This window comes from Gossypium raimondii, chromosome 10 (genome assembly GCF_025698545.1).
Source record: "Gossypium raimondii isolate GPD5lz chromosome 10, ASM2569854v1, whole genome shotgun sequence".
NCBI classification, from domain to species: domain Eukaryota; kingdom Viridiplantae; phylum Streptophyta; class Magnoliopsida; order Malvales; family Malvaceae; genus Gossypium; species Gossypium raimondii.
The window spans coordinates 4,756,354-4,780,424 of record NC_068574.1 but is presented as its reverse complement, the minus strand read 5'-3'; the positions used below and the strand labels follow the sequence as shown (position 1 = coordinate 4,780,424).

At 34.3% G+C, this 24,071-nt stretch overlaps 3 protein-coding genes and 1 long non-coding RNA gene across 5 annotated transcripts; 1 reads left to right on the top strand and 3 right to left on the bottom strand.

Moving 5' to 3' along the window:
- Window positions 1–22: 22 nt before the first annotated feature.
- On the bottom strand, window positions 23–1,960 carry LOC105777609 (protein NODULATION SIGNALING PATHWAY 1). The gene has a single exon (XM_012600955.2). It carries the CDS (start codon window positions 1,785–1,787, stop codon window positions 150–152), a length of 1,638 nt encoding a protein of 545 aa, XP_012456409.1. The 5' UTR covers window positions 1,788–1,960; the 3' UTR covers window positions 23–149.
- Window positions 1,961–6,930: 4,970 nt separating this feature from the next.
- Window positions 6,931–8,716, top strand: LOC105776896 (growth-regulating factor 5). Of its 2 annotated transcripts, none has more exons than XM_012599850.2 (4): window positions 6,931–7,319; window positions 7,451–7,919; window positions 8,024–8,331; window positions 8,433–8,716. In XM_012599850.2, the coding sequence occupies exons 1-4, from the start codon at window positions 7,142–7,144 to the stop codon at window positions 8,438–8,440; spliced, it is 963 nt and encodes a 320-aa protein (XP_012455304.1). In that variant the 5' UTR covers window positions 6,931–7,141; the 3' UTR covers window positions 8,441–8,716. The 2 variants fall into 2 exon arrangements, with proteins under 2 accessions (XP_012455304.1, XP_012455302.1); XM_012599848.2 differs by having other exon boundaries at window positions 6,934–7,319; window positions 7,448–7,919.
- Window positions 8,717–8,856: 140 nt separating this feature from the next.
- Window positions 8,857–10,841, bottom strand: LOC128033755 (uncharacterized). Its single transcript, XR_008189788.1, has 3 exons — window positions 10,181–10,841; window positions 10,048–10,110; window positions 8,857–9,267 (listed from the first exon to the last, which is right to left on the bottom strand). It is a non-coding gene; the product is annotated as an uncharacterized LOC128033755 (long non-coding RNA).
- Window positions 10,842–11,724: 883 nt separating this feature from the next.
- On the bottom strand, window positions 11,725–19,532 carry LOC105776895 (transcription initiation factor TFIID subunit 12b). Its single transcript, XM_012599845.2, has 9 exons — window positions 18,719–19,532; window positions 17,712–17,918; window positions 15,826–16,413; window positions 15,647–15,721; window positions 13,951–14,029; window positions 13,351–13,412; window positions 13,025–13,060; window positions 12,688–12,935; window positions 11,725–11,985 (listed from the first exon to the last, which is right to left on the bottom strand). The coding sequence occupies exons 1-8, from the start codon at window positions 19,400–19,402 to the stop codon at window positions 12,756–12,758; spliced, it is 1,911 nt and encodes a 636-aa protein (XP_012455299.1). The 5' UTR covers window positions 19,403–19,532; the 3' UTR covers window positions 11,725–11,985; window positions 12,688–12,755.
- Between the last annotated feature and the right edge of the window lie 4,539 nt (window positions 19,533–24,071).

Sequence of the window (24,071 nt, the reverse complement as noted above, 5' to 3'; positions counted from 1 at the left end):
AGATTATACCAATTGTCAAAACTGACTGCAAACCATCCTTCACACATAGTTTTATACTTTTTAAGAATTTACATAGAGATTATGGAGAAAAATGAAAAAGCAAAAACAAAAACAAAATAAAGCAGTATCGAGAACTGTTTTTGTTTTTTTTAACTTTCCTCCACCTTGACATCTAGCTTCCACAATGAACAAAATGATACAGGCTGCCCTTTCCACCACAATCCAACACAACCCTCTTTTTCTTCAACTATCATCTCCCAGTTACTGTCATACTTCCTCAGCAATGCTCGAGCCCCGTCAATGGCGTCCTCTCCAAACACTTCTGCCCTAAACCCCACGCCTTGCATCCTCTCGTACCATTTCTCTTTCCCTTCGTTCATCTCTCCTTGGTTTGTTAATGCCTTTGCTGCTTCTCCTTCCATTACTCTTCTTTCTTCGCTCTCTCGTCCTTTAAATGCTGAGCTTGTTGAGTCCAAAAACTTCCATACGTACTCTACTCTCCGTGAGAATCCCGTTGCGAAATCTCCGCAGCTGCTGCAGCTGCAATCCATGTTGTTCTCGCTTAGAATCACCCCTTTTGGTTCTAAACTTCGTAGTACTTTCAAGAACTCGGTTCTTTGATCAGGCCCGTTGTGGTTAAGATGATGAAGTCTGAACTGTGCGCAAACTATCAAGGTCTCTCCATGTGAGTTGTTGATAATTTGTGCATTCAGGTGTTGTATTGGGTGGTTCTCGAGTCGATTTATCTGCAAATTGATGTTCATGGACTTGGCGAAACCGGGAAGTCGGGAATAGAAATCGTGGCCGGGTGGACCAATAGAAAAAGGGGTGTCCGTGATTTGATTATTTTCAGCTGTGGCCGCCACAACGGTGATGCGAACCACAGGTGGGGGACCTCCGGGACGGCGAGACAGCGCCTCAAGGAGTGTCGGCCATTGAACACCATGAGATACACCGATGTCCAGGATATGAAGATTACGGGGCTTATCAGGCTCTTGAGCAAGAATTTGGAGTATGGAAGCGTTGGCTATGGTATTAGGGAATGCAAACCAAGGACTAACCTCATAGAACTTGAGTAAAGATCGTTGAAAGAACTTCGGCTCAGTGGAAGCGAAAGTAACAGGAGCAGTCGAGGCAGAGGATGACGATAAGTGGTGCGTCAAGGCTCGTAGGCCATGATCCGCAAGCCGGTGGTTGGCATCTCCGGTCGATGAGGCAAGCTCGTTGAGAACATACAATAGATGCTGAACACGCGTGAGGTTACCGGTGGTTATCGCTGTTGCACAAGGGTTCAACAACTGTTCAGCCCATCTTCCTTCCTTGTTATTACCGTTATTCCCTGAAGACTTGTTTCTCTTATTTCCAGCTGACCTCTTATTCCCCACAACCTCTTCAACCCCTGCTTTACCGTCTTCGTTTTCATCGTTCTTACCATTCGAGCTCTTCTTCGACATCCTCGGAACGATGCTATCAGTGGGTCTCCTTCGCTTGGACGAACTCAATGGCACGGGAGGATTAACAACGGCAGAATCGGACTGTACGAGACCGGCATCGACATTACTCACAGCAGCTGCAATGGCAGGACTATTAATAGAAGCTGCAGCAGCACCTATGGTAATAAGATCTTGACCGAAATCATGATTGGGATCCCACCATTCATAGCCACTGATGTCGCCTGGGCTGTACGGATCATCCAAGAAAGATGGAAGTAATGATGCAGAATCCTCAAGCCAATCCAAGATATGATCTTGGGATGGATTTGGTTCTGCTGATTCTTCAAGTGTCATATATGAATCCTTAGCTTGAAGAAAAACTCAGTTTAGACAAGGGTTGAGAGATATGGATTTTGTTTGATGATCATTGACCAAATGAAAGAGAAACGATGGTTATACTTTTGTCTTTCACTCATGACATCGTTAAAAACATAAATAATAACAATAATTAATGGGGGCAGTGATGCAGGTTTGGAAGTGGACGGTAAAGGGCATATTAAGTGTCTGGTGTGCTGTTTTATTTGGAAGATGCGATGCTTTGTTTGGGTTTAATGTAATTAATTAAGGTTTTTTATTTGTTTAATTAAGGGTGTAAGAAATGTTGGGAGTTTTGTCTATGTCTTGCTTTTCATTTTCTCTTGGTTGATACTTGATATCAACAAATGAAATGACAGATTGAGGACGGCAAACTCTGTTTCTGCTTTTTATTTAAAACATTAAATTATTTGATTGGGCTTTTACTTTTTATATTAAGTTTGATAACTGGTTAAATTATAAAACAAAAATCTAAAGGTTATATAATTTATTAAAATTTATTATATTCTTTTATATTTAATATTTAATCTCTATATTTTTATTTTTAAAATTTTGATTTCTTCATTTTTACTTTAAAATTTTAAATTCATTTGTTAATTAACACTGTTAAAATTCTTTTATTAAAACATTTGGAAATTATAAAGATATTCACTTAGTATTTGTATAAAAAAACACTGTAATTAATATTTTAATTAGAATAAAATTTTTAAATTAACTGATGACATTTTAAGATTTAACGTGTCAAATTATGTTAAAATTAAGGTATAAAATTTAATTTCAAGTTTGAATGAAATATTAAAATTGAAATTTAACTATTATTATATAATTTTAAAAAATTAAAGAGATTAAAGCTAAATTTTGTTAAAAAAAGGAAGGACAGCTTTCATCAATATATTCCATCTATTAAAGTAATGTAAGTTATTTTACATTTAATTTTGAAGTGATTAAGAAGGCCAAGTTAAACGTAAAAATGCTTTGGTGTGATGTTTAAAGTGAATGATTTTTTTGAATAATTTAATTTTAATTATTTTGGGTACTCAACAATGCTATCTGAATTAGATTGATCGGATATGATATTAAAATTTAGATTATTATTAAATTGGTATAAATCGATTGAATTGGAATCAAAAGGTTTTGGTGGTAGCATTAATTAAGTAATGGTTAATTAATCTAATAAGTTTGTCTGTTTTAATATAAAAATTATTATAAATTCATAAAAATAAAATTTGATTCAATTGGTTTATACTGATCCTTAAGTCAACCAATCTAATAATGTCAAGAGAAAAAAAATCTAATTTAGCCCTCACTTGTATTTTACTTTATTATTTGTAATTTATAAATTATTTAACACTCCTATAATTTATTTAATTAGTTTTAATATATTTTATTACTTAATATATTTTAATATGTCTTAATTATTACTTAACATAAATACTTCTAATTTATATTTTATTAATTTATATAAATAGAAATAAAAATTTTAATTGTTTATTATATATGGATATATATTAATTTAAGTTTCTTAATGTTTTGTTTTTTAAATTTTAATTTCATCTCACAGTTGTATTTGAATCTAAATACATATTTTACTATTGATTTTAATTTCACTACTATAATAATTAATTTCATCACCATTGATCGAAATACATCTTATTACCTTATAGGAGCTTAAAAAGGCGAAAATGCTAGTGAAGGTGTCATGACACCAATAGCTTGGTTAAACGGCACCGGGAAGTGTTCCCACTCCGCCACACGACGGAGAAACAAAATATAACGTTGAGGCGAAGATGTTGAGAAACTGCTTCCTTCAGAAAATGTGTTGCCTTGGAATTATTTTCATAAAGTTTATGGTTACATAACTGTGAAGCATTGTGAGAAAGACTGGATAACGGTAGGCATAGACCTTAGGTTGCTCATCCTTCTCGTTGTTTATGTCGGCCCAAAGTTAGGTGGTAGAATCGTTTGGAGTAAAACTAATTCGTATGATTTTGTGGGTCAACTGATTTAATGCCTCTCTTTAGATGGGTACCATGATTACTTCCGAATCCAATCTGGTTCAAACAACTATGCTTTTGGGATGATAGTAAAGATAGTAACTCTTAAGTTTAAAGACTCGAACCGATAAAATAAGTAGATGCTAAAGGTTAAATTTATTAAAATTTTTAGAACTAAGATAAAATGTTATATTAGCAACACGTTATACCAATAAAAATAATTAATTTTATTGTTATACTAATAAAAATAATGTTACATTAACATCACGTTATGGGATCAAATTTATTTTAAACAATGGTAACAAAATTGGGACATTTTTTTTTTGAATAACTAAAATAAAAGCATTTTTAAACTTGAGTGACATTTTTTGTCATATCATTTTAAGACACGATAAATTAACAATTTTTTAACATTTGAAATTACAAAAATTGTGGTAGTGTTAGCTTAGTTTTTTTTGTCTTTTTTTAGGCAAGTGATGGGTAGAACCAAATCCATCGGAACTAGAAGACCTTGTTCAATGCTTTTAGCATGCACAAGTGTTGAAAATATCACATTGGCAAATGGTGATACCATCTTCGTAGCTCGTGCCTTCGAGCTTGTCAATTTTACAGATGTAAGCAATTGTTGTAGTGCAACCCGAAGATGTGGATGAATGGCATCTAAGAGCATCAAGGGTATCGATAACTGCCTAATCTCAGGCGCCAGGAGTAGAGGTTATAATTTACTTTAAAGCTTGTATCACAGGATGCATGATCATCCTTGTTTTTTTCTTGTTTTTAGTCCCCAGATTTAGTTAGTTAACACCGATTCAACCACTGTTTTTTTTTTTTAATTTTAAATAATAATATATATGAAGGTTCTGAAGAAAATATATAATCTAATAAAATTTATAAGCCATAGAATAATATATATAGATGCATAAATGACACGGATTGTTATGTCTTTTAAATGTGGGATATGATGTATAAGGAAGTGATTTTCTAGTCTCTAATGGTTGAGCAGTCCATTAACTGGCGGATATGACAGAATAAGCTTCTACTCCAAGGGTTGCTAATCTGCTATTTTTTAAGGCGGAAAGTTGTTTGTGAAGTTGAGTGTTAGGGGTTTAGTATAATTTAAATAGATTTTTGGGTTGTCGGATAAAGCAACGCTACAAGATTGTACCAATTGTTGCAACGCAGGGTGCAAATGAAGGTGGAATCCGACCTCAAAGGCATACACAAGCACAAAAATCGCACTCAACAAATTCTCCCCAAGAACTCATAATTACCCAGAAACACCTTCAGCTCTTCCTCCATCATCATACATTCAAAGGCATCGTCCTTGACAAATAACTCACCTACTCTTCTTCCACACGACACCACCACTCTTACCCCCGGCCGTGGAGCAACTCAAAGTGCAAAAGCAATATTCGACTTACAAAAAAGAAACTCACCTAAGCAACGTGAAAAAACCCATAGGAATCTCACTACCCTCATGCCACGAAAAACCATAACTAAAAAAAGCAACCCAAAAAAAAAAAAGAAAAACACCATAAAATTTTCAAAAATGGATATTTTAAGATATTTGGAAACCCGATCAAGTGAAAGAGAAGGAAACAAAGTTCATTATCTACAGAAAGAATGGGGATCTCTACACCCGCTCCGTGCATGACTATAGCACCACCGCTGCACGTTGCCAAACAATCGCAACAACTAATGAAAGGTTGTCACGTAGTCCATGACTCATCATAACCCTTGTCACACATGTAGCTCAAGTAACATCCAGCGATAAAAGCAACTAGGCCCAAACCTAATGTTGTTCATAAGACCGAACACAACAACGTAGACACTAGGATCCATAGCCTACCAATAACTCAATCCAAAGCAAAATGAGAAGAAATGTCCTTTCGCTAACAATCTTCCCATAAACAAAGTTGGAATAATCCTCAACACAATTATTCTCAGACACAAAACAAATGAAATTATACTCAAAAAGTCTAATCTTATCTCGGAGCATATCAATAGTAGTGAATTTGAATAAAGGTAAAACTTTTCTTATTAGAAAAAAGAAGTGTTAACTCAAATCAATATATATTTTATATCCGATTCATGAATATTAATCATTTTAATATTTATAATTGTTCCTCTTAATAATATTATTTTTAAAATCTAAACTCGAACCTTCTTCTTAAAAATGTAATGCAACTTACTGTTATAATTGATACTAATTAGTTAAGATATATTTTAACATTTATTTATTCTTATAATACTTTTAATTTTTTATTCACACATAATATACACTTGGTTCAAAGTGGTTCGTTGTGCAACCGATTCAATCTTCTGGTTCGAATCATTATACCAGGTAATTCTTGATCTAACCGATTCAATCGGCTAGTCCGACTTCAGCGACTATAGTAAATATTAATTCTTATGATATCTATTGATATAGTTTTAAGGGTGTATTTAGTTTACCAAATATTAGATTATATCTTGTAATAGGATTATAAGAAGTGTAAGATTACGGATGGAATATAAGAGTAGTTTGTTTGGTTTATTTGGCTATGATTTAAGTTTCATGTGATTAGTTGACGAAATGTAATATTAGTTAAAAGTAAATATTACTAAATTGTCTTTATTTGTTTCTATTAATGTGATTAGTTTGTTTGGTCTTAAATTTTTTACATTCCACACCTACATTTACATTCTAAACTTACTTAAAATTGGATGAACTAAACACCTTTTATATCACGACATCTTAATATTATATAAATATTATAATATGAATTTAGAACATAAGTAAAGATTCTATCAACCAAACCCCCGCTTAAAAAAGAAAAAAACAATAAATATTTAGCAGCTTTACAAAATGAGATGGGCACGCATTTCAAGGAGAAAAGAGGTGGAGACAGCAAAAGGGCATATGTGCGTGCATGAAGTCAGCACTATTACTCAGTAGTCACCTTCTTTCCTTTACTTTTATACAATAATATAATACGATAAACGTATACTTAATACATCAATACATAAATGTAGAATCACATAATAACATTTTATTAAAAATCCTCAATATCCCAATAAATAATATTGATAAATAACAATGAATACATAAAATGTATATCATAATAATACTGGTATTTCTGTATTTGTTCTTTTTCTTTTATAGATTTTTTGTGTGTGAAGATGTCAGACAGATTAAAAGCAGCAACAGCAGCACAAGCAGAAGGAGAAGCAATAACCCCCCTATTTCAGAGAGCTCTTTAGATTGGGTCTTGTTTGTTCTTCTTATTGTTCCATCAGAGATCATAAGATAAAATAATTTTTTTGGGGTTCGTTTTTAGTTTTTTCCAACTTTAAAAGATGATTAGTGCCAGAAATAAGTACCTTTTCACTCCAAATCAATGGCAAGAGCTTGAACACCAAGCTCTCATCTTCAAATACATGGTTTCAGGAGTTCCTATCCCACCTCAACTCCTTTATTCTGTCAAAACAAGCTTTGATTCTTCTTTGGCTTCACACCTCTTCCCTCACCAACCCAGTAAGTATCTGCAAAAAAAAAAAAAAATCAAATTGGAGTTGCACTACTTTTTGTATGTGAGTTATACTTTTATGGTTGAATGATTTTGGTCAAAAAATTAAAATGATGGTGCCTTGTGGTGGTTGCAGCAGGGTGGGGCTGTTTTCAGGTGGGTTTTGGCAGAAAACCAGACCCAGAGCCAGGGAGGTGCAGGAGAACTGATGGAAAAAAATGGAGGTGCTCCAAAGAAGCTTACCCAGACTCCAAGTACTGTGAGAGGCACATGCATAGAGGCAGGAACCGTTCAAGAAAGCCTGTGGAAGCTAATTCATCATCATCATCATCATCATCATCATCATCAACAGCACCACCAGCACCACCAACAACAGCAGCAGCTTCCATCCTTTCACCATCTTTCCCATCAATCAACAGTAACCTTCCCACTTCAAGTTCTTCTCTCTCTTTTTCTCCTATGGCTACTGAAAACTTCACCCATTTCGACCCCTTTCTTTATTCTCATTCTTCTACGAGACTTCATGGTTCAGGCTTATCAGTTCCATCTCATCATTTCCTAGACTCTGGAACTGGAATTGATTACCCTCAGACTGATAAAATCTACAGGTTTTTTTTTATAGCTTAAAAGTAGATTAATTGAATAACCTTTTTCTTTACTTGGCCATCTTTCTGTAATACCAGTAAAAAGTTGTTTTGTTCTTTATAAATAGGTATGTTCATGGAACAAGGGAAGTTGTTGATGAAAGATCTTTCTTCCCTGAAGCTTCAGGGAGTGTAAGAGTTGTACCTGATTCTTATCAGTCACTGACAATGGTCCAAAGCTTTGGTGACAACAATGGTTCAAAGCAGGGGCAGCAATGCTTCGTTTTAGGTACTGATATCAAGTCAGCTAAGCCAATCAAGTTAGAAAAGGATGAAGGAACTCAAAAACCAGTCCACCAATTTTTAGGGGATTGGACACAAGGGAACAACAATGGTTCTTGGCTTGATCTTGCATCCAATTCCAGGGTTCAATCAGGCAATTTTTTTCAATTTCACCCATCATTTTTGGTTTTTTCACATCTAGTACAAATGTTTGTTTGTCCATTTGCTCACACCGGATCTTTTTGGTTCCTGCAGATAGTTGAGGTCTCAATAATGGAATCAATAAAAGCACTTGAATGAAGGGTCAATTTCAATACCTTAGCTGTTGAAATTGTGGCTAGGATTGCTTTGTTCTGAAAAAGTTGTGAAAAACCAAACAATGTAGGGCCAGTGGAAGATTTATCTATTTGTTGCTGTCACCCACTCTGATAACCTACTTTTTATCTTCTTCCCTGGAGGAAACATGTTTCGAATATGTAAGACTTCGTTTCTTTGACTACAGAATCGCCCTTATGAAGTAAGATATTTCCTTTTAGGTTTCTGCTTTGTATTATAAAATAAATTCCATTGCTTTATGCCCCATAAAGCATGTGAAATCAGAACTTTGTTTCTAAGCACTGTATGCTATGGACATTGTATTGCTCATCATATATTCCCAGCACTGAAATTTATAACAATTATTGCTAAAAACTTTTCCTGAAACCAAGATAAGTTAGCAATGGATAAATATTAAATAAAATTACAAACAGAAACCCTTTGGCTTGAATTACAAACCAACTATAATGAGTTGAACAATTAACATAAGCTGATTTTGAATACCATCAATAATATTGCCTTCCTTGTGTGAAAGTAGTATCTGCTACAGAAGAACCCTTGTTTCAGAGATAAAGCTGGAAAAGGCAATATTAAAAAGGATGGTTCTGAAAGGACTATGCATAATGAAGAATTTTAGGAAACAAATGAGTGAGTATATTTTACATAGCTGACAGCTTTTATCTCAGACTCTCAGCAGATCCCATGGTCTCAAGACTTAGCCCCATGCCATAGAACAGGCATAATTAACCACCAGTTTACCATCAAAACCAAAATTCTGAAAAATGCAAAGGCAGATCTGGTTATAGTAACAGATAAACATCAACAAGGACAGCTAAGCAATAAAATTTCCATGTAGTTTGTGTATTTTGAAAATTTGTTAGGAGATGCAAGCAAGTAATGGGGTGGCATCCACTTAAGAAAAAGAATTCATTTTATTTTTCAGTGATCATGCAAGAAGTGAAGAAAAACTCTCATCATCTCAATTCCATTGTCCAATAGGTGACATGTAGAAATGGTGGATACTGAATACAATAGATGTAATGTGTAAGAGAATCTATTTTCAATGCAATGACCATTTCTGTCAGAATACTCAGACCAATCTACTGAGCCTGTAAAATAATGGACCATTTCATGTGAAAATTCATTCGATTCTGCCATTATGGGCCCAAATGTCTATTTCAGATAAAAGGAAATGGTTGCAGAGTTGATAAACAATTATCTCTATACATTAAGGCACAAAAAATCTAGAAAAAGCATGTGATATATGCCCAAGTTAATGCCCTGAAGTAGGAGGTAGATTGATTTTTGTCATTGTCATGTATAAATGAAAACCATCTCGCGTCTTTGATGATGACATACTCACATAAAAGAATACAGTCTAAAGCTAAATATCTTTGCTATTTCCTATTCTGGTTTGTGTTTACAGGGAGAAAAAGCTAGTCATGAAAGTAAATATGCAAGTCAGTTCCCTCTTTAAAGAATCTATAAATACTCTAAAAGAGTTAATCCTAAAACTAACATCAGCAAGAGGAAGTATCTAAGTAGTACAACTTACATTAAATAGGTCAATCACCAATTCATCTGCGTTCTGTGAGAAGGCGCTGTTGACATACACTAACTACAAAACAAGAGCTAAAAAATTAGTACTTTGCAAGCAACAGATTGAAGTATAGATGAAAATAGATTACCAAGGTATCCCAGTGCAGTGCCGGCGTAGAAATTCGATTACTTTAGCAAATTGGTCAGTTCCAGGTATCTGTGGAGATGCATTACATTTTATAACAACCATTACATGCAAGAAGTGTTTTGAATGAGAAAATATAGCCTCAAAAAATGGACAGTGTATACTATTTTCACACGGAAAACCTGAAAGATTGGACTAAAGTACACTCAAGAACATAATCTAAGAGAGTGTTTCAAGTGAAGCACAATCACAAAACTCCAATTGCACCATCAGCTAAAACCCGTACAGCTTATGCCGATTGAATACCGCTGCTGTTGCAGCAGCTTCCTGAAAGTTGGGGTTTGAGCCTGTGTAATATTCCTCCAATTTAATTATTAGGATTTGGAGGTTGATGGATAGTTTAGAAAATGTATAAAAAAAAATTGCTACTTATTTTTGCGCAAGCTAAACTACCCAGTGCGCCATCAAAACAAGTTCATCAGGTTAGCAATTGCTTTAAATAATTTTGAAGCCATTCATCTGGACAAGTTCGAATTCTAAAGTACTATATCCGAATACCAGTTGTTTCTCAAAGCAATTAAGTCAAGAAATTCAGAGTTCAATGAGGAAGCCCAAATTGCCAAAGCAAAAAGGAACTCCCGATTACAGTGTACATAGTGTAATTAGAACTAATAACAATACCATTCAAAACATAATTAGAAGATGCCTGATTTTATAAATTCAAGCCGTTTTTGTCTTGTATGATATGTGTTATACTTTCATTCGTGACAAGACATGTGATAAACTTAGAAGATACCTGAACAAGTAAGATTACATATGAACTCACCCTCTCGAAAAGACTATCCAGATAATGAATAATTTAATTTTCAATTAATTTTCAGTTCAGATTCAAAACAGATTTTTTTTAGGAGTCCCCCACCCCACCCGTTTCCATCCCTAAATAAAACAAACCTTGAATTACTATTGGATTTCTGCAAACTGTTGGGTTTCTACTGCGATACTTGTCTAGTTTGATTATCACATTTTATGAAACTTTAATGATTTCTTCTAAAACAAATTAAGTTAATGTTCTTTGAGTGATAATAATTTTGGAGGTTACTGTTGGCTTCCCGCCAGGACTTTCAACAATTATCCATCAAGAACAGATATTTTTTACTGATCGAATGGTTTTCTTTACTAATTGAAAATTACCGATAGGTTTCATTTTGCATACAAATCCTTATTCAAAATAAAATGATTGTACAAGAGTAATTTTTTTAAAATATTAATTTAAAATTCGATATTTTCACGTTAAGAATAAAGCATGATTAAATAATATCATTTTTTTAAAATATTAATTTAAAATTCGATATTTTCACGTTAAGAATAAAGCATGATTAAATAATATATTTGAGTCCCATAAATTAAGAAAACAACATTGAGAGAACTTTAGTTTGACTTGGCTCAACTCGGATTTAATGGGACCATTGTGATTACCAGATAACTAAAGGTCGGAGACCAAAAAAAACCGTTTCTTCTTTTGAATCCAATAGATGGAAACTCAATCACTGAATCAATGTGCTTTTGACAACCTATATATATATATATATTGTCTAAAACCCAAATGAGGGATCAACTACAATCATGAAAACTAACCTAAATCCAGTTACCAACAGAAATCATGAATAGAAAATGATAAATTAGATGATCAAATGGTGTAAATCATTTGTACTTCCATCATGTCTCTGATACTTACCAAGTAATTACAACCTTTTCTTTTTGTCAATCCACTACAGCTTAAAAGCTTCAGTTTTAACTATATATTATAACCTGCAAACAAGGCAGTTCACAAGGCTAGTTACGAAATGAATGATTATAATAATTGACCATATCAACAAGAATATTTAAGGACATCATCGTATGATTTAAGACAGAATTGAACTATGTCTTTAGGACGGAGTATGATTTAAGACAGCATCGAACTATGTCTTTAGGGAAGTTTAGCAGCTAGACATGATTCAGAATTAATCTCTATCTGGTTCATTAGACTAAAAAGATGACATTGTAATGAGTTTACTAATACTGCTTCAAGCAAGTTGTCACAATTGCGAGTAAAGACGAGTAGGGCCAGCTGATAAGCCAAATCCCCTCATTCGAAAGAAAATCAGAGTTTAGCCCATTTGACTGGTTGAATGAGCTTAACCACTCATTCAATTAGAATCACTACTCGATGAGTTAAGTGAGACAAGACAATTGAACGAGGCTTAAGAATCCCGGGAAAGATAGAGGCAAGACAAGCCCATTTTCCATCATACTATGCCAGTATTTTTTCCTTCAAGCTCATAGCTCCACTATGTGGAGAATACGGTCTCATTGATAAAAAGGTAGTAGACATGTGATACATCCTAGCATGGATTCCATATGCTCAACATGTACATAGGTGAACAGACAATAAAATAAATACATATTTGGAGACTGGCAAATGGAAGAGGAGACACTAAACCATTAGTTAAAGTGAATCACATTACTCACCTATGATATCCAGATAGACAGGCAGGTTGAATTGGGTCCACATTATGAATGACAAATTCTGTCGGTTATTACCGAGTTATTTGCTGCAGCATTTGCGAACCAGCTGCTTGTGAAACCAACTGCTCAGAATCTGGTGAAGGTCTCGATAAATGGTTTGCACTGACTGGGTTACCAAGCCCTTGCCGTATCATTTCTTTAGGATTATTTGCATTTGTTTCAGGCTGTGATGATTCCATAAGCGCTCGTACCTAATCAAGTAATTTGCATAAAAGTAGAAGTTTTAATGCTGTAGGAGAGTAAGATATACTTTATGCTTTTGTACCAAAATTTCACTCACCATATCAAGACGCTTCTTGTGGAGGTCACTTGATAACTGCATGTTTTAAAAAGAAAATTCAGCATCGTCAATTGTATTCTTTCTTCTTTTGCAAATAAACAAAGTCTTTCATATAAAGCAAAAAGTGCACCAGAGAAGATAGTTCAAAAGGTTTCAATCTAACGGGCAAAGTAAAATGTAAAATGTGAAAGACAAATATCCAGAAACTATATTTTGACTACCAAAAAAAGGTGTTGAACTAAGAGTTCCTAACCCTGAAAAGGAAATTGGAATTCACATACATTGAAGACAATTCTATCTCATAAACGACAAACAGAAATGCTTACTGGACTTGTTTGATTCCGCTCTTCACTTGAAAATCCAGGAACAGGCAATTTCCAGTTTCTCTCTGCAAATATCCCATGTATAACATCCATTATAGCTCCATTGGCTTCACTTAAAGTATGAAGAAACTAAAATAGGCTATCTTATGGGGCCTCGACATCTAAACTCTTTTGTCATACTGCACTATTGGAAGTAAAGTAATACATAATTTATCAAAATTTACATAATAGTACATTGGAAGCAACTCTTGGAAGGAAAAGATTAAGCATGGATTGTAGTAAGTTTCTGAAATTCTCCTGACCACCAGCAACAGAATGTATATAGTTGTAACTTGTAACTGTAAGCTTAAACTTGCGTTTTCTTACTTATATGAAAACACAAAGTAACTTTGCATAATTATGGAAAAGAGAGAAATCAGAGAACAAAGGTTCATCATGGCAAATAATAGCTTATATGACATGTTATGTATGGCAACCTCAAAACATGCAAAACCTAGATATTCCAAAATTTATCCCATCTAATAAAACATAAGAACAGTAACCAAATATCACAACATCAACACATAACTCTTCCAAATAAATGCGAAATAGTGAAGCACAAACCTAAATGTAGCAAGAGATCCCTGGACTCTAATGTTGACGATTTCCTATGCTTAGCCAAACTGCATGCAAATGTAGTCACCTGAAAACAAGTGAAAAGGTGTAAGCTCTAAACAAAGAAGATTATTACTTAACAGCTGATGAACCTACTGAATGGAAGGACTAAGGAGGACACAAAGAAGAATAAGAAGAAAGACTGAAAAGGAAAAAAAATAAGACAACAGTGCATATGGACAGTTTAATTGTATAGCTGTGAGTAATGGCTAGTTGCCACAAACTGATAGAAAAGCTAAAATTTGATTACAAAGTTACAAATTGAAACACTATTTCCGTACTATAACTATTCATAGAAATAAAATAACTTAGATAAACTCAATATCATCCATCCACTTCGAGCCCAAACATTCAGTTTCTCTTCAGGCTAAGCACAAAACATTGCAGGAAGAGATTCATGGAGTTCTTAAACGATGTTCCAAAAATATTCAAGCTACATTTAACATCAACAATACCCCAAGGCTAACCATGTCTATTGATACATGCACAGATGGGGTGAAATTTATTAAATTCCATTTATAGAAACTGCCAATTTTCAAGTTTGAGAAATCATCAGTCTTGCGACGAATTTTTGGATGGGATCTAGACATTTCTTAGTTAAGATGTCTTCATGGTGTTCAAAGATCTATCTCTTAGCTTCGAAACGCACTTTGAATCACTTGATTTTGAGTTCGGGAGCTCAAGTTATGACCGTTTTAATGAAGATTGCGCGAGCAGAATTTCTAGACAGGATTATGACGAGAATTACGAGTTTCAGGCTTTTAATTCGAGTTTAAATCATATTAGCTTCATGCTTTAGAATTAATTTTTGTTATATACGAGCTCAATATTATATTTATCAGCTCTTATTATTTTATTATTTTATTATTCCGAATTAATTAGAGTTCTAATATACTTAAGAGTTTTATTTAGATTTATTTAACTAGCCTATATATAACGTACACAATTTAGACAATTGTTTTTCATTAATAAAGTTTTCAACTCTGGGAGTTTGTTTATTGTGCAAGATTTCTTTCTTGTGATTTTTAGTGGTTTTCTTATCGATTCATTCTTCACCCTTCAATTTGCCAGGGACTATTTCTTGGAAGGTTGATTAGAGCTATTAATTGCGTTGTTTTCTTGGAAGATTGATTAGAGCCATTAATTGAGTTTGTTGGGATTTATATCTCAAAAGGGTTCAATTGGACATTTATCCTCCATCATATCCATCGGTTTATCGTTCCATCTTCCATTTTACTTTAATCTATATTTTCACTATTTAGTTATTATTTCGAATATTTTTCCACTTTGTTTTCTTAATTTCTATTTTTTTATTTATGATTTTTATTTATTCTTTTTTTCTCAAATTTCTTCTTTTATTGTTTTCAGTTTCTTTATTACTAAATTCATTTATTTCTTCTTTTCAGATCAAATCCAAATCTTTCCTTTTCGAGTCGAACAACTTGAATTTGATCTTTCTTCCGCTTTCTTCGCTCCAATTCTGTATCATCTATACTTACAACAGCTGAGCCTCTGACATTATTTATTTTATGATTTGAGGTTAAGACCACCAGAAACTAAAAACTATGAATGACAGATGCATATACCCAAGCAATGACCCTAAACGCAGAAAGGTAACTATAAAGCCTTTAAAGTAGAACCTTACAGAATCTATGAAGTCATCAGCAATCTCCAAAAGTAGATCTTCAACTTCTGGTTCAAGCTTACCTTGCGAATCAACCTAAGCACAGCCAAAAGATAATGTCACAATTCACCACAAAAGAAGAAAACCATCTGAACTATGAAATAAGAATGAAAAAACAAAAAGTTAAAGGCCGGAAAAACCTGTGAAACCAGATCCTGTATCTTTCTCTTTCCAAGAAGTTGATTGGTCGCCTCAGTTCCTTGGCTCGAACTTCCCCCCGGTGTGGTTGTACCAGATGCAGTTGCATCAGGCTGTGATCCTGTCAAACTGAGAGTTTTCTGACCTGCTGGTCCAGACATCCTAGGAGACTGCTGCTGTTGGGGTTGATGCAATGGTGGTTGTTGTGGTTGTAATTGTTGTTGAGCATGTTGCTGTAGCTGCTGTTGTTGCAGTAGTTGCTGTTGCTGTTGCTGGTGTTGCTGTGGCTGCTGCATTTGAGGATGCCCCATTTGTGACTGCTGTTGTACGAGCTGAGACAAATGTTGAGGGTTCAAGGACATAGGATTCTGGTGCAACTGAGAAGAAGATGCCAGTTGCTGTTGCAAGAGGACCTGTGATTGCCTCTGAAGGCGGAGTGAGGGTGAGCCTGGGCCAGACATGGACGGCATTTGCTTCAACCACTGTTGCTGCAAGAGAGAGTTCTGCATCATACCTGCCTGTCCATTCTGAGCCAGCCCTGATAACTGAGAGTTGATGAAGGCTTGAGATGTTCTTGGTAAGCTTTGAACCTGTAGTTTACAGAGTGGATATTGCATACTGAGGTAATGCGCACAAATTAATTGAAGACATTTTGAAACCTCATCACAGAACCACTTAAATATTGCTTACACACGGAAAATTTTCACAGAAGGAGGCAATGGCATAACAAGACAGGTCCAAAAATAAAAGGCAATTAAAGGGATACTCTAACATATTTGGTTTTATTTTAGCTTATTAGCAGTTAAAATAGGATGCCATAGGTAATCTTGCATTTCCCCAGTATAGCCTAAGAAATTTAGGTCATCACCAATAAAAGCATTTTGAGGGAATCAAACACAAATAATCATTAATCATACACCAAAAGATGTGCAATCATTTATCAACACTCAAATCTCTTTGCAGAAAATGTAAAAGCTGTTAAAACATCTTAGATAAGATTCTAATTCTGCCAAATTACAATAGAAAGAAGTGTATCAAACAATATGAAGGGCTATTTAACTTCAAAATTATAGCATTCATTTCCAAGTCTTCACTAGCAGCCAAGATATTCAAAAATGATGAAGTTCATGCTCCTTTACTTACACATTCAATTATCTTTGCATGTAAAGGGAAAGAAAGTTCAGATGAACGTCATGAAAGGTGATAACCATCCAGTTTTTGTAAGTTACGACTGAAGATCTCATTTTCCATTAAAAAAAAGTGAAGGAGTATGTCTCATAGGTTGTTCAAATTACCTCCAAGGTCTAAAGTCTAGACCAAAAGAAAAATGTTGTTTGCCGTGAGAATTTAAACATAGTTAACCATAAATATATAGAATAGTGGAACTTTGCTAACAGTTACTAAAACACAATTTGGAATAACCTCAAAAAATTGTTGTCATGGTGGTATCCAAGGAGATGAAACAATTTCTGTTTCACTTCTTAAGTTTTATTCCCGTACATATTTCAGAAAGTATAAACAACCTAAATCTGAAATTTTGCAGTTACAACACCTAATTAGAATTTTTCTTGATCCAAGTTGAGCAGATATTAAGAATAGAAAAGAAATTTTTCCAAAAGTAAAGACCACCATGATGCAGAAAGACTAATCTTGTGAAGCGAATTGAAGTCTCAAAATTACATCACAAAGATTCTTTTACTAAAATAAATAGTAAATCTTTATACGAGTGTGGAATTTAACCTTCATGTCATTAGATAAACAAAATGAATGCCACCTACCGACGACAATGACTTAATAAAGAACAAAGAAAATGTAAGAGAAAAAGCATTAGTTTCTCTACTCATTAAAGGGAAAATGGTCAATACATCATCATCAGAAGAGACAATACCTGAGGAGATGTCAGTTGAGTTTGTTGTGATAACTGCTGCCTCATCTGTCCCTGATTTATCCGCTGTTGTGCATAAAGAGCTCCATTAGCCCTTAGTTGTGAGCCCAAATTCATCATCCCCATTGCCTGCATCCCTGGCAAAGATTGCCCAGTTGGATTTCCTGGATGAAACTGAGATCCTTGCACCATTCCAGCTTTTTGCCTCGGCTACATCAAAAAACTCAAATGACTTTAGAATAAGCAAGATAAACATGAAACTAGTTAGAATTTTCTCTATTAAGCCCTATCTGGTAATATACTCTGCAATGGTTAGATTATTACCATTAAAATTTTCATTACTACAAATTTAAAATGAAAACTAAGTTTATCCCAAGACATCAACATAATCATATAACTTTAGCCGGTTAAAAGACTAAAACATAATTTAAATTGCTCTGGACCCATTAGCTACTTCAAAATTCTGAAGGAGTAGAAATAGTGCATTTGTTACCGTCAATAAGCAAGGAAACCACTCACGAGCACCAATTAAACTTGAGTTACCAAGATTCAAGACAGTAACCAACAGTAAGCATCAATCATCAATAAATCCCAACTTTAGCTGACAATAAAATCTCAAGTACATTAACTAACATAATGGCAAGGAAAAGCAAAAGAAGACAAAAAAAAAAACACTTTAAAATGCAAATCGCACCTTGAAAATTCTTCAGAAAATCAATATGGAACTTGCATCAAAATTTGAAAATTATATCCAAGAAAAAACAATCATCAGAGGAAGAAACAATTTAGCATCAATAAGTCATCCAATTCAAGGTCAAACTAGTAACCAGAATAGCAACTGCATAATTCTAAACTACTTCCCCACTTCCAAACAAAAAGATGTTGATTTCAATAGCAACAAATTCATTAAATTTCTTACTTCTAATCACTGAATAAACGAAAAGAAAATGCCTTCAAAAGCTAGAAAATTTATTTTTTTTTCCCAGAAGAGTCTCTAAAAAGATTCATACCGAAGCTAAAAGCGCAGACTGCAAACTAAGCTGAGCTGCTGCACCACCGAGCAAATGACCACCTTGCCCAATCAAAGCTGACCTTGATAAATTGGGATTGCCCATCTGCTGATTCTGCTGGTTCTGTTGCTGGTTAGCTTGAACTGAAGTTGACGCACCAAAATTCATTTGCCCATATAACCCTTGCCTTAAAACATTATTGTATTGAGACTGATGTTGTTGTTGCTGCTGCTGCTGGCTCTGTTGTTGGTGTTGTTGGAGTTGGTTAAGGCGTGAAATAGATGGAGATCTTTGAAGGGATTGCTGGATTTGGAAATTTGATAAAGCTGCAACATTTGGCTGTGTTTGCTGTTGCTGCTGCTGCTGTTGATGTTGTTGTTGGGGAAGAGGTGGAGACAAAATTTGCGAGATTTGCTGCTGCTGCTGCTGCTGCTGTTGATTTTGCAGTGAAGAAGGGTCAATGGAAGGAGAAGGAGAAGGATTGTTGTTGTTTTGAGGAAGAATTGAGGAATTCGTTGAAGGTGCAGGCGCTAACGTTCTTGAAGTCGTAGTCACCGCCGTGGGAGGCGGCGGTGCAGGTGTAGGCATCGCTGATGATGACGGTTGTGAAGGGTCCATCATCATGGGATTCGGAGATTGCGTAGAAGATGTAGTAGTAGTAACAGCAGCAGTCGTTTCGGCCATTCCCGGGTTTCTTTTTTGGGTGATTTTTAATGGTTTCTGCGTCAAGTTGAAAATGCTAATTCAAGGTGAAATTGGAATTCCGTTTTCTATTAAAAAAACAAAAGAAAAAGAAAAGAAGTGTATGAAGAGAATGAATCTGGAGAGTACACGTAAGCAGAAAAAAGAAAAGGAATTGATTGGGTGATAGAAGCAGTCAAAAGTCAAAAACATGGGTCTCAAGTACTTTATAACATTGAAGCAGCAAAGGTTTTTGTGTGTGACTAACTCTAAGGTATCTAAGACACTGTCGTTTTTGTGGAATGTTGCATGAATCTCGTTCGCTTTCACTGCTCCAATTTCCGGATTTAGTCACGAATCTTTTAAGACCTTTATCTAGGTTAGTTACAATCCGCAACCCCATCCCTTCCTCCCCAATTTTAATACATTCATTCTAATTAAGTTATTGAATCATAGGGAAATGTAAATTTTGACCTATGAATTTAGTAATTAGGTTAACTTTAATATTTATAATTTTTCCACTTTAGTTTATAATTTTGATAAATAGATCTATTTTGATCACTAAATTTGAATTCTATCAAGATTTGATAAAGTGTCTAGTGTTACTAGAATAGGATCAAATTGGATAGAGTGAGAACTGATCATTCACTTTAATACTTATACTTTTTATGTAGCTTCAATAAGGTGAGATCCCAACCAGTCTAATAATCTTTTTTTTTTTGTTTTAGGATTACACGATCAAATTTGATAATGGTAAAGGCACCACCAACTCCAAAAGGACATTTTTCCCAGGTAATGATAGCAGACAATCTTGATTGCTGACAAATTGGTGCATTTTTCAAGGCAATAAGATTAGGCTCCTTGTGTATATTATTATTAAGAGTGAGGCGGATGGTCAGGTGAAAGCCACCAAGAAAAAAAATCCTCTAATGACTAAAAAATAAGGTAGAAGATGCGAAAAGCGGATGGGTTGGATGAGCTGCTAGGTAACCTTTGATCTTTGGGAATCATATCACACTCAAGGACAAGAGAAAACCTTCTTCAATCTTATGTTTGGCACCGAAACCGTGATACCACCCGAAATTGGCCTTAACATACATTGGGCAGTTCATTATGTAGATCAAACCAATGAAGCAAAGCTCCGAGAGAATCTTGATTTCCTGGATGAAGTAAGGGAAAAAGCATCTATCTGGATGGTAATGCGAGCTGAACAAGTGGCACAATACAACAATTAAAGGGTTCATAATAGACAATACTAGGTGGGAGACTTAGTGATGCGAAATGCAGAAACTAACTAACCATTTGGGCAAAGAGGAAAGTTGCCAACCACTTGGGAAGGACCCTATCGAGTGATAGTAGCTTTAGGATGTGGAACATATAAACTCGAACGGCTGGATAGGATTCACGTACCGCGAATATGGAACGCTCGCAACCTTCACAAATTCTATACATAAAAGTTGTAGTCCCTGTTGTTGAAATAGTTATTACTTTATCATATATATTCTTTTGCTCTCATACTTTCTTTATGTCACGTGAATATTATCATAGTTACGAGTATTGTGCACAGTGAATATATTATGTAAGCCTCCCCCATGTGTCCCGAAGCAGGGTCATTTTATTACCTTTCGTAAGCTGCCCCTGTGTTGTTGGATTTGGTGCGCTAAGTGTAGTATTTACGTTTAAGTACACTTGTAATTTTTTCGAACAGATTAGTTAATGAAATTATTCATGAATTATGTTAAAACTTTGTATATTGTCCCCACATGGTTTTTTGTTCGTAAAGAAAAATGGAAGCAAATGTAGCTCACTGGTTGTCTAATGTTTAACTAATACTAAACAGTATTACGTGGTCGGATCATAATACAGAAAAATAACTTTATTAGTAGACGAACTTAAACATATCCTTAGTCTAATCGAAAATGAGCAAATCTACATTTGCTTCTATTTTGTTTTATATGAAAAAACCACATAAGGGTATTATACAAAAGATATTGATGTAATTCATGAATAATTTTATTAACCAATCTATTAAAAAATTTACTAGTGTACAAATGAATATACTACACCTAGGGCACTATATCCAACATGAGAAGCCCGATGGGGCTTCAGGGGAATAACATCCCCTCTGAATGTTGCAACATCCAGGGCAGTCCACTAATTCATAGGCCTAAAAATGTCATCCTGCAAACTTAACCAACACGTTAGTTTCCTCCTCAGGCCCTGATTGGCCTAACAGGTCATAGAACACACTAAAAAGCTCATTTTATTAGATTCAAAGGTAAAATTACTAAATCTATAAACTGAATAAAAAAGATAAAAAAATTACTTAAATACAAGCTCGTTAAGTGTTGAAAAGAGCTTAACTTGCCACAATGAATTGTTTCAGATCAAGTATGTAGTGTCATTCACAATAGTGGAGTTCATAGCCTGGGACATGGGTAAATGATATCCTCTCATTGGCATTACATGGTTGATAAAAAGTAACGTGGCCACACATTTTGAATAAAACCATTTTCGAACCAGACATCATTTGTTTTTATTCAAAATGTGTGGCCACGTTTACTTTTCATCAACCATGTAATGCCAATGAAAGGATATCATTTACTCATATCTCAGGCTTCTACTGTTGTGAATGAAGCTACATATTGTAGAAGTCATATACCCAACGTACTAGCTTTTCGTTCCTTATTTATTTGAACTCAGACTTTTAATTACATCAAAATATACAATTCATGCATACATAATCCGTAATCCACTCAAGATTAATGTATGTCACACTTTGAACGTCACAAATGAAAAAAATCCATAAACAGATTCAGGATTTATTCTTCTTAGGTCCAGTCCAATACAATCACATTTATGTCTCTATCTTCTAGGAGTAACCGTGTGCACATATGCATAAAACAAACGATTTTATAAAGAAAATTTAAAGTGAGGTTTTACTGCAGGCGTATAGGTCAATTGTAATATTTATAGTTCCGATAGAACACGAAGTTTTCCAAGAGTTCGAACCCAAATGAGATGGTGATTAAGTGATAAAAAGCGTACACTATTAAACCTAAGCGACTACTAATATTATTTTATAGTACGACAAATCATAACAAGAAAATTTTACAAAAAAATTAATTATGCTAATCCAGGAACCTAATTGTAAAGAGTACAAAACTACGAGATTAACCAATAAATGACTAACGATGGTCGGTAGATTTTGATGTGGTTTATCGGTCTTTGAATGAGGGACTTAAATCGCTTAAATTACTAAGAGACTCAATTTTATACATCGATCTCAATTTTACCAACTTAGACAAATTAATTTGGTTTATCTCTCGATCTCACCAGTTAATTTTGAACTAATGAATTGGTGCACAAAAAGATTACTTCTCGGTCTCACTTGTCTAGATATTCCCTTAAGGGTGTCAATTCCTAAGTTTTGAGGTCTATTCGATTTAGTCAAATTTATTACGATTTAATCCCTTGTCCAAAAAATTAACTTACCCATATCTCTATCAACCAACCCCCTTTAAGGTTTAGCTACTAATGTTGAAAATAAAGTTAATGGACATATAAATGAAAATCAAAGAAACCATTAAAGCAAAGCTTAAGAAAAATATAAAAGTTTGGATTTTTATGCAATAAACTTAAAGAACATGAAATTGAAGTCATTCAACAAGAAAATCTAAAGCAATAAACATAAAAGAACAAACTTTAGTCGATTTAAAGTAAAAGAAACCAAAATACATTAAACTAAAACTAGAAATGCCTTACAACCAAGGTACATAGACTGAGAGTGCAAATAAACCTAAGTTACAGTGATAACTAACCTAACTAACACTAAGAACAAAAAGGGAGTATAGAAAAATAAACTCTAAAACTAAGAAAAGAGAAGAGAAAATAAAAACCCTAGAAAAGTTGTAGAAAAACTAATAGAAAACCTAGAGAAACTAAAACTAAAAACTAAACTAGAAATTAGGTTTGGAAAACGCGACAAAAAATAAATTTAGGGAAAAAACAGAGTTTTAAAAAAAATTCCAAAGTAAGAACTTGGTTGTGATATCTGAAATAATAAACACTTAATCAAAACTGTACATTTTTTATTCGTCGACGATGAACGCTTCGACCAAGTAGTATTTTCCGCTATCCTCAAGCTCACGTAAAGTTCTAGTAGAAGTGCAATTCTCTAGTACTCAACCACCGAAGAACCACTGTCGCCAACCATTTGCCGGCCACCGAAATGCCACCATCGCAGTTGTCAACACATTAAGCTGGTTCGATTTCTGTCAGTTCGATCCCAGCCAGTGACAGCTTGACTGGTCCGGTCTAGCCACCGGTTGGACCGTCAATTCAATTTCACATATCAAGTCAAATTCGACCAATTTTTGGGTCTTGGTCTTAGTTTTGGGCTCTCAGGCCCAATTTACGACCTCAAGTCCAATTTTCAAGTTCAATTACCTATTAGGCCAATTGTATGACTTAAAAATTAATTTCCAAAAATATCATATTATTTTTAAGTAATTTGATTTTACTTGATCAAAATTAATTTTCTCAAAAATCACTTAGATTTTTCAAATTAATTTTTCAATAAAATTCTTTAATCAAATTCTCTAGTTGAACAATTCTTACGACCACCCAATTTAATTAAACATCGAATAAATTGACTCAATTAAATTATTTC

Bases quoted from the DNA above. Each gene is read 5' to 3' on its own strand.
- LOC105777609 (XM_012600955.2), bottom strand. From the start codon at position 1,787: ATGACACTTGAAGAATCAGCAGAACCAAATCCATCCCAAGATCATATC.
- LOC105776896 (XM_012599848.2), top strand. From the start codon at position 7,142: ATGATTAGTGCCAGAAATAAGTACCTTTTCACTCCAAATCAATGGCAA. The intron at 7,320-7,447 runs GTAAGTATCTGC...TGGTGGTTGCAG, and splicing joins CCTCTTCCCTCACCAACCCA to CAGGGTGGGGCTGTTTTCAG. The intron at 7,920-8,023 runs GTTTTTTTTTAT...CTTTATAAATAG, and splicing joins CAGACTGATAAAATCTACAG to GTATGTTCATGGAACAAGGG.
- LOC105776895 (XM_012599845.2), bottom strand. From the start codon at position 19,402: ATGGCCGAAACGACTGCTGCTGTTACTACTACTACATCTTCTACGCAA. The intron at 17,919-18,718 runs GTATGAATCTTT...TTTTTGATGTAG, and splicing joins AGTCTGCGCTTTTAGCTTCG to CCGAGGCAAAAAGCTGGAAT. The intron at 15,722-15,825 runs GTTTTTCCGGCC...GGCTGTGCTTAG, and splicing joins TACAGGATCTGGTTTCACAG to GTTGATTCGCAAGGTAAGCT.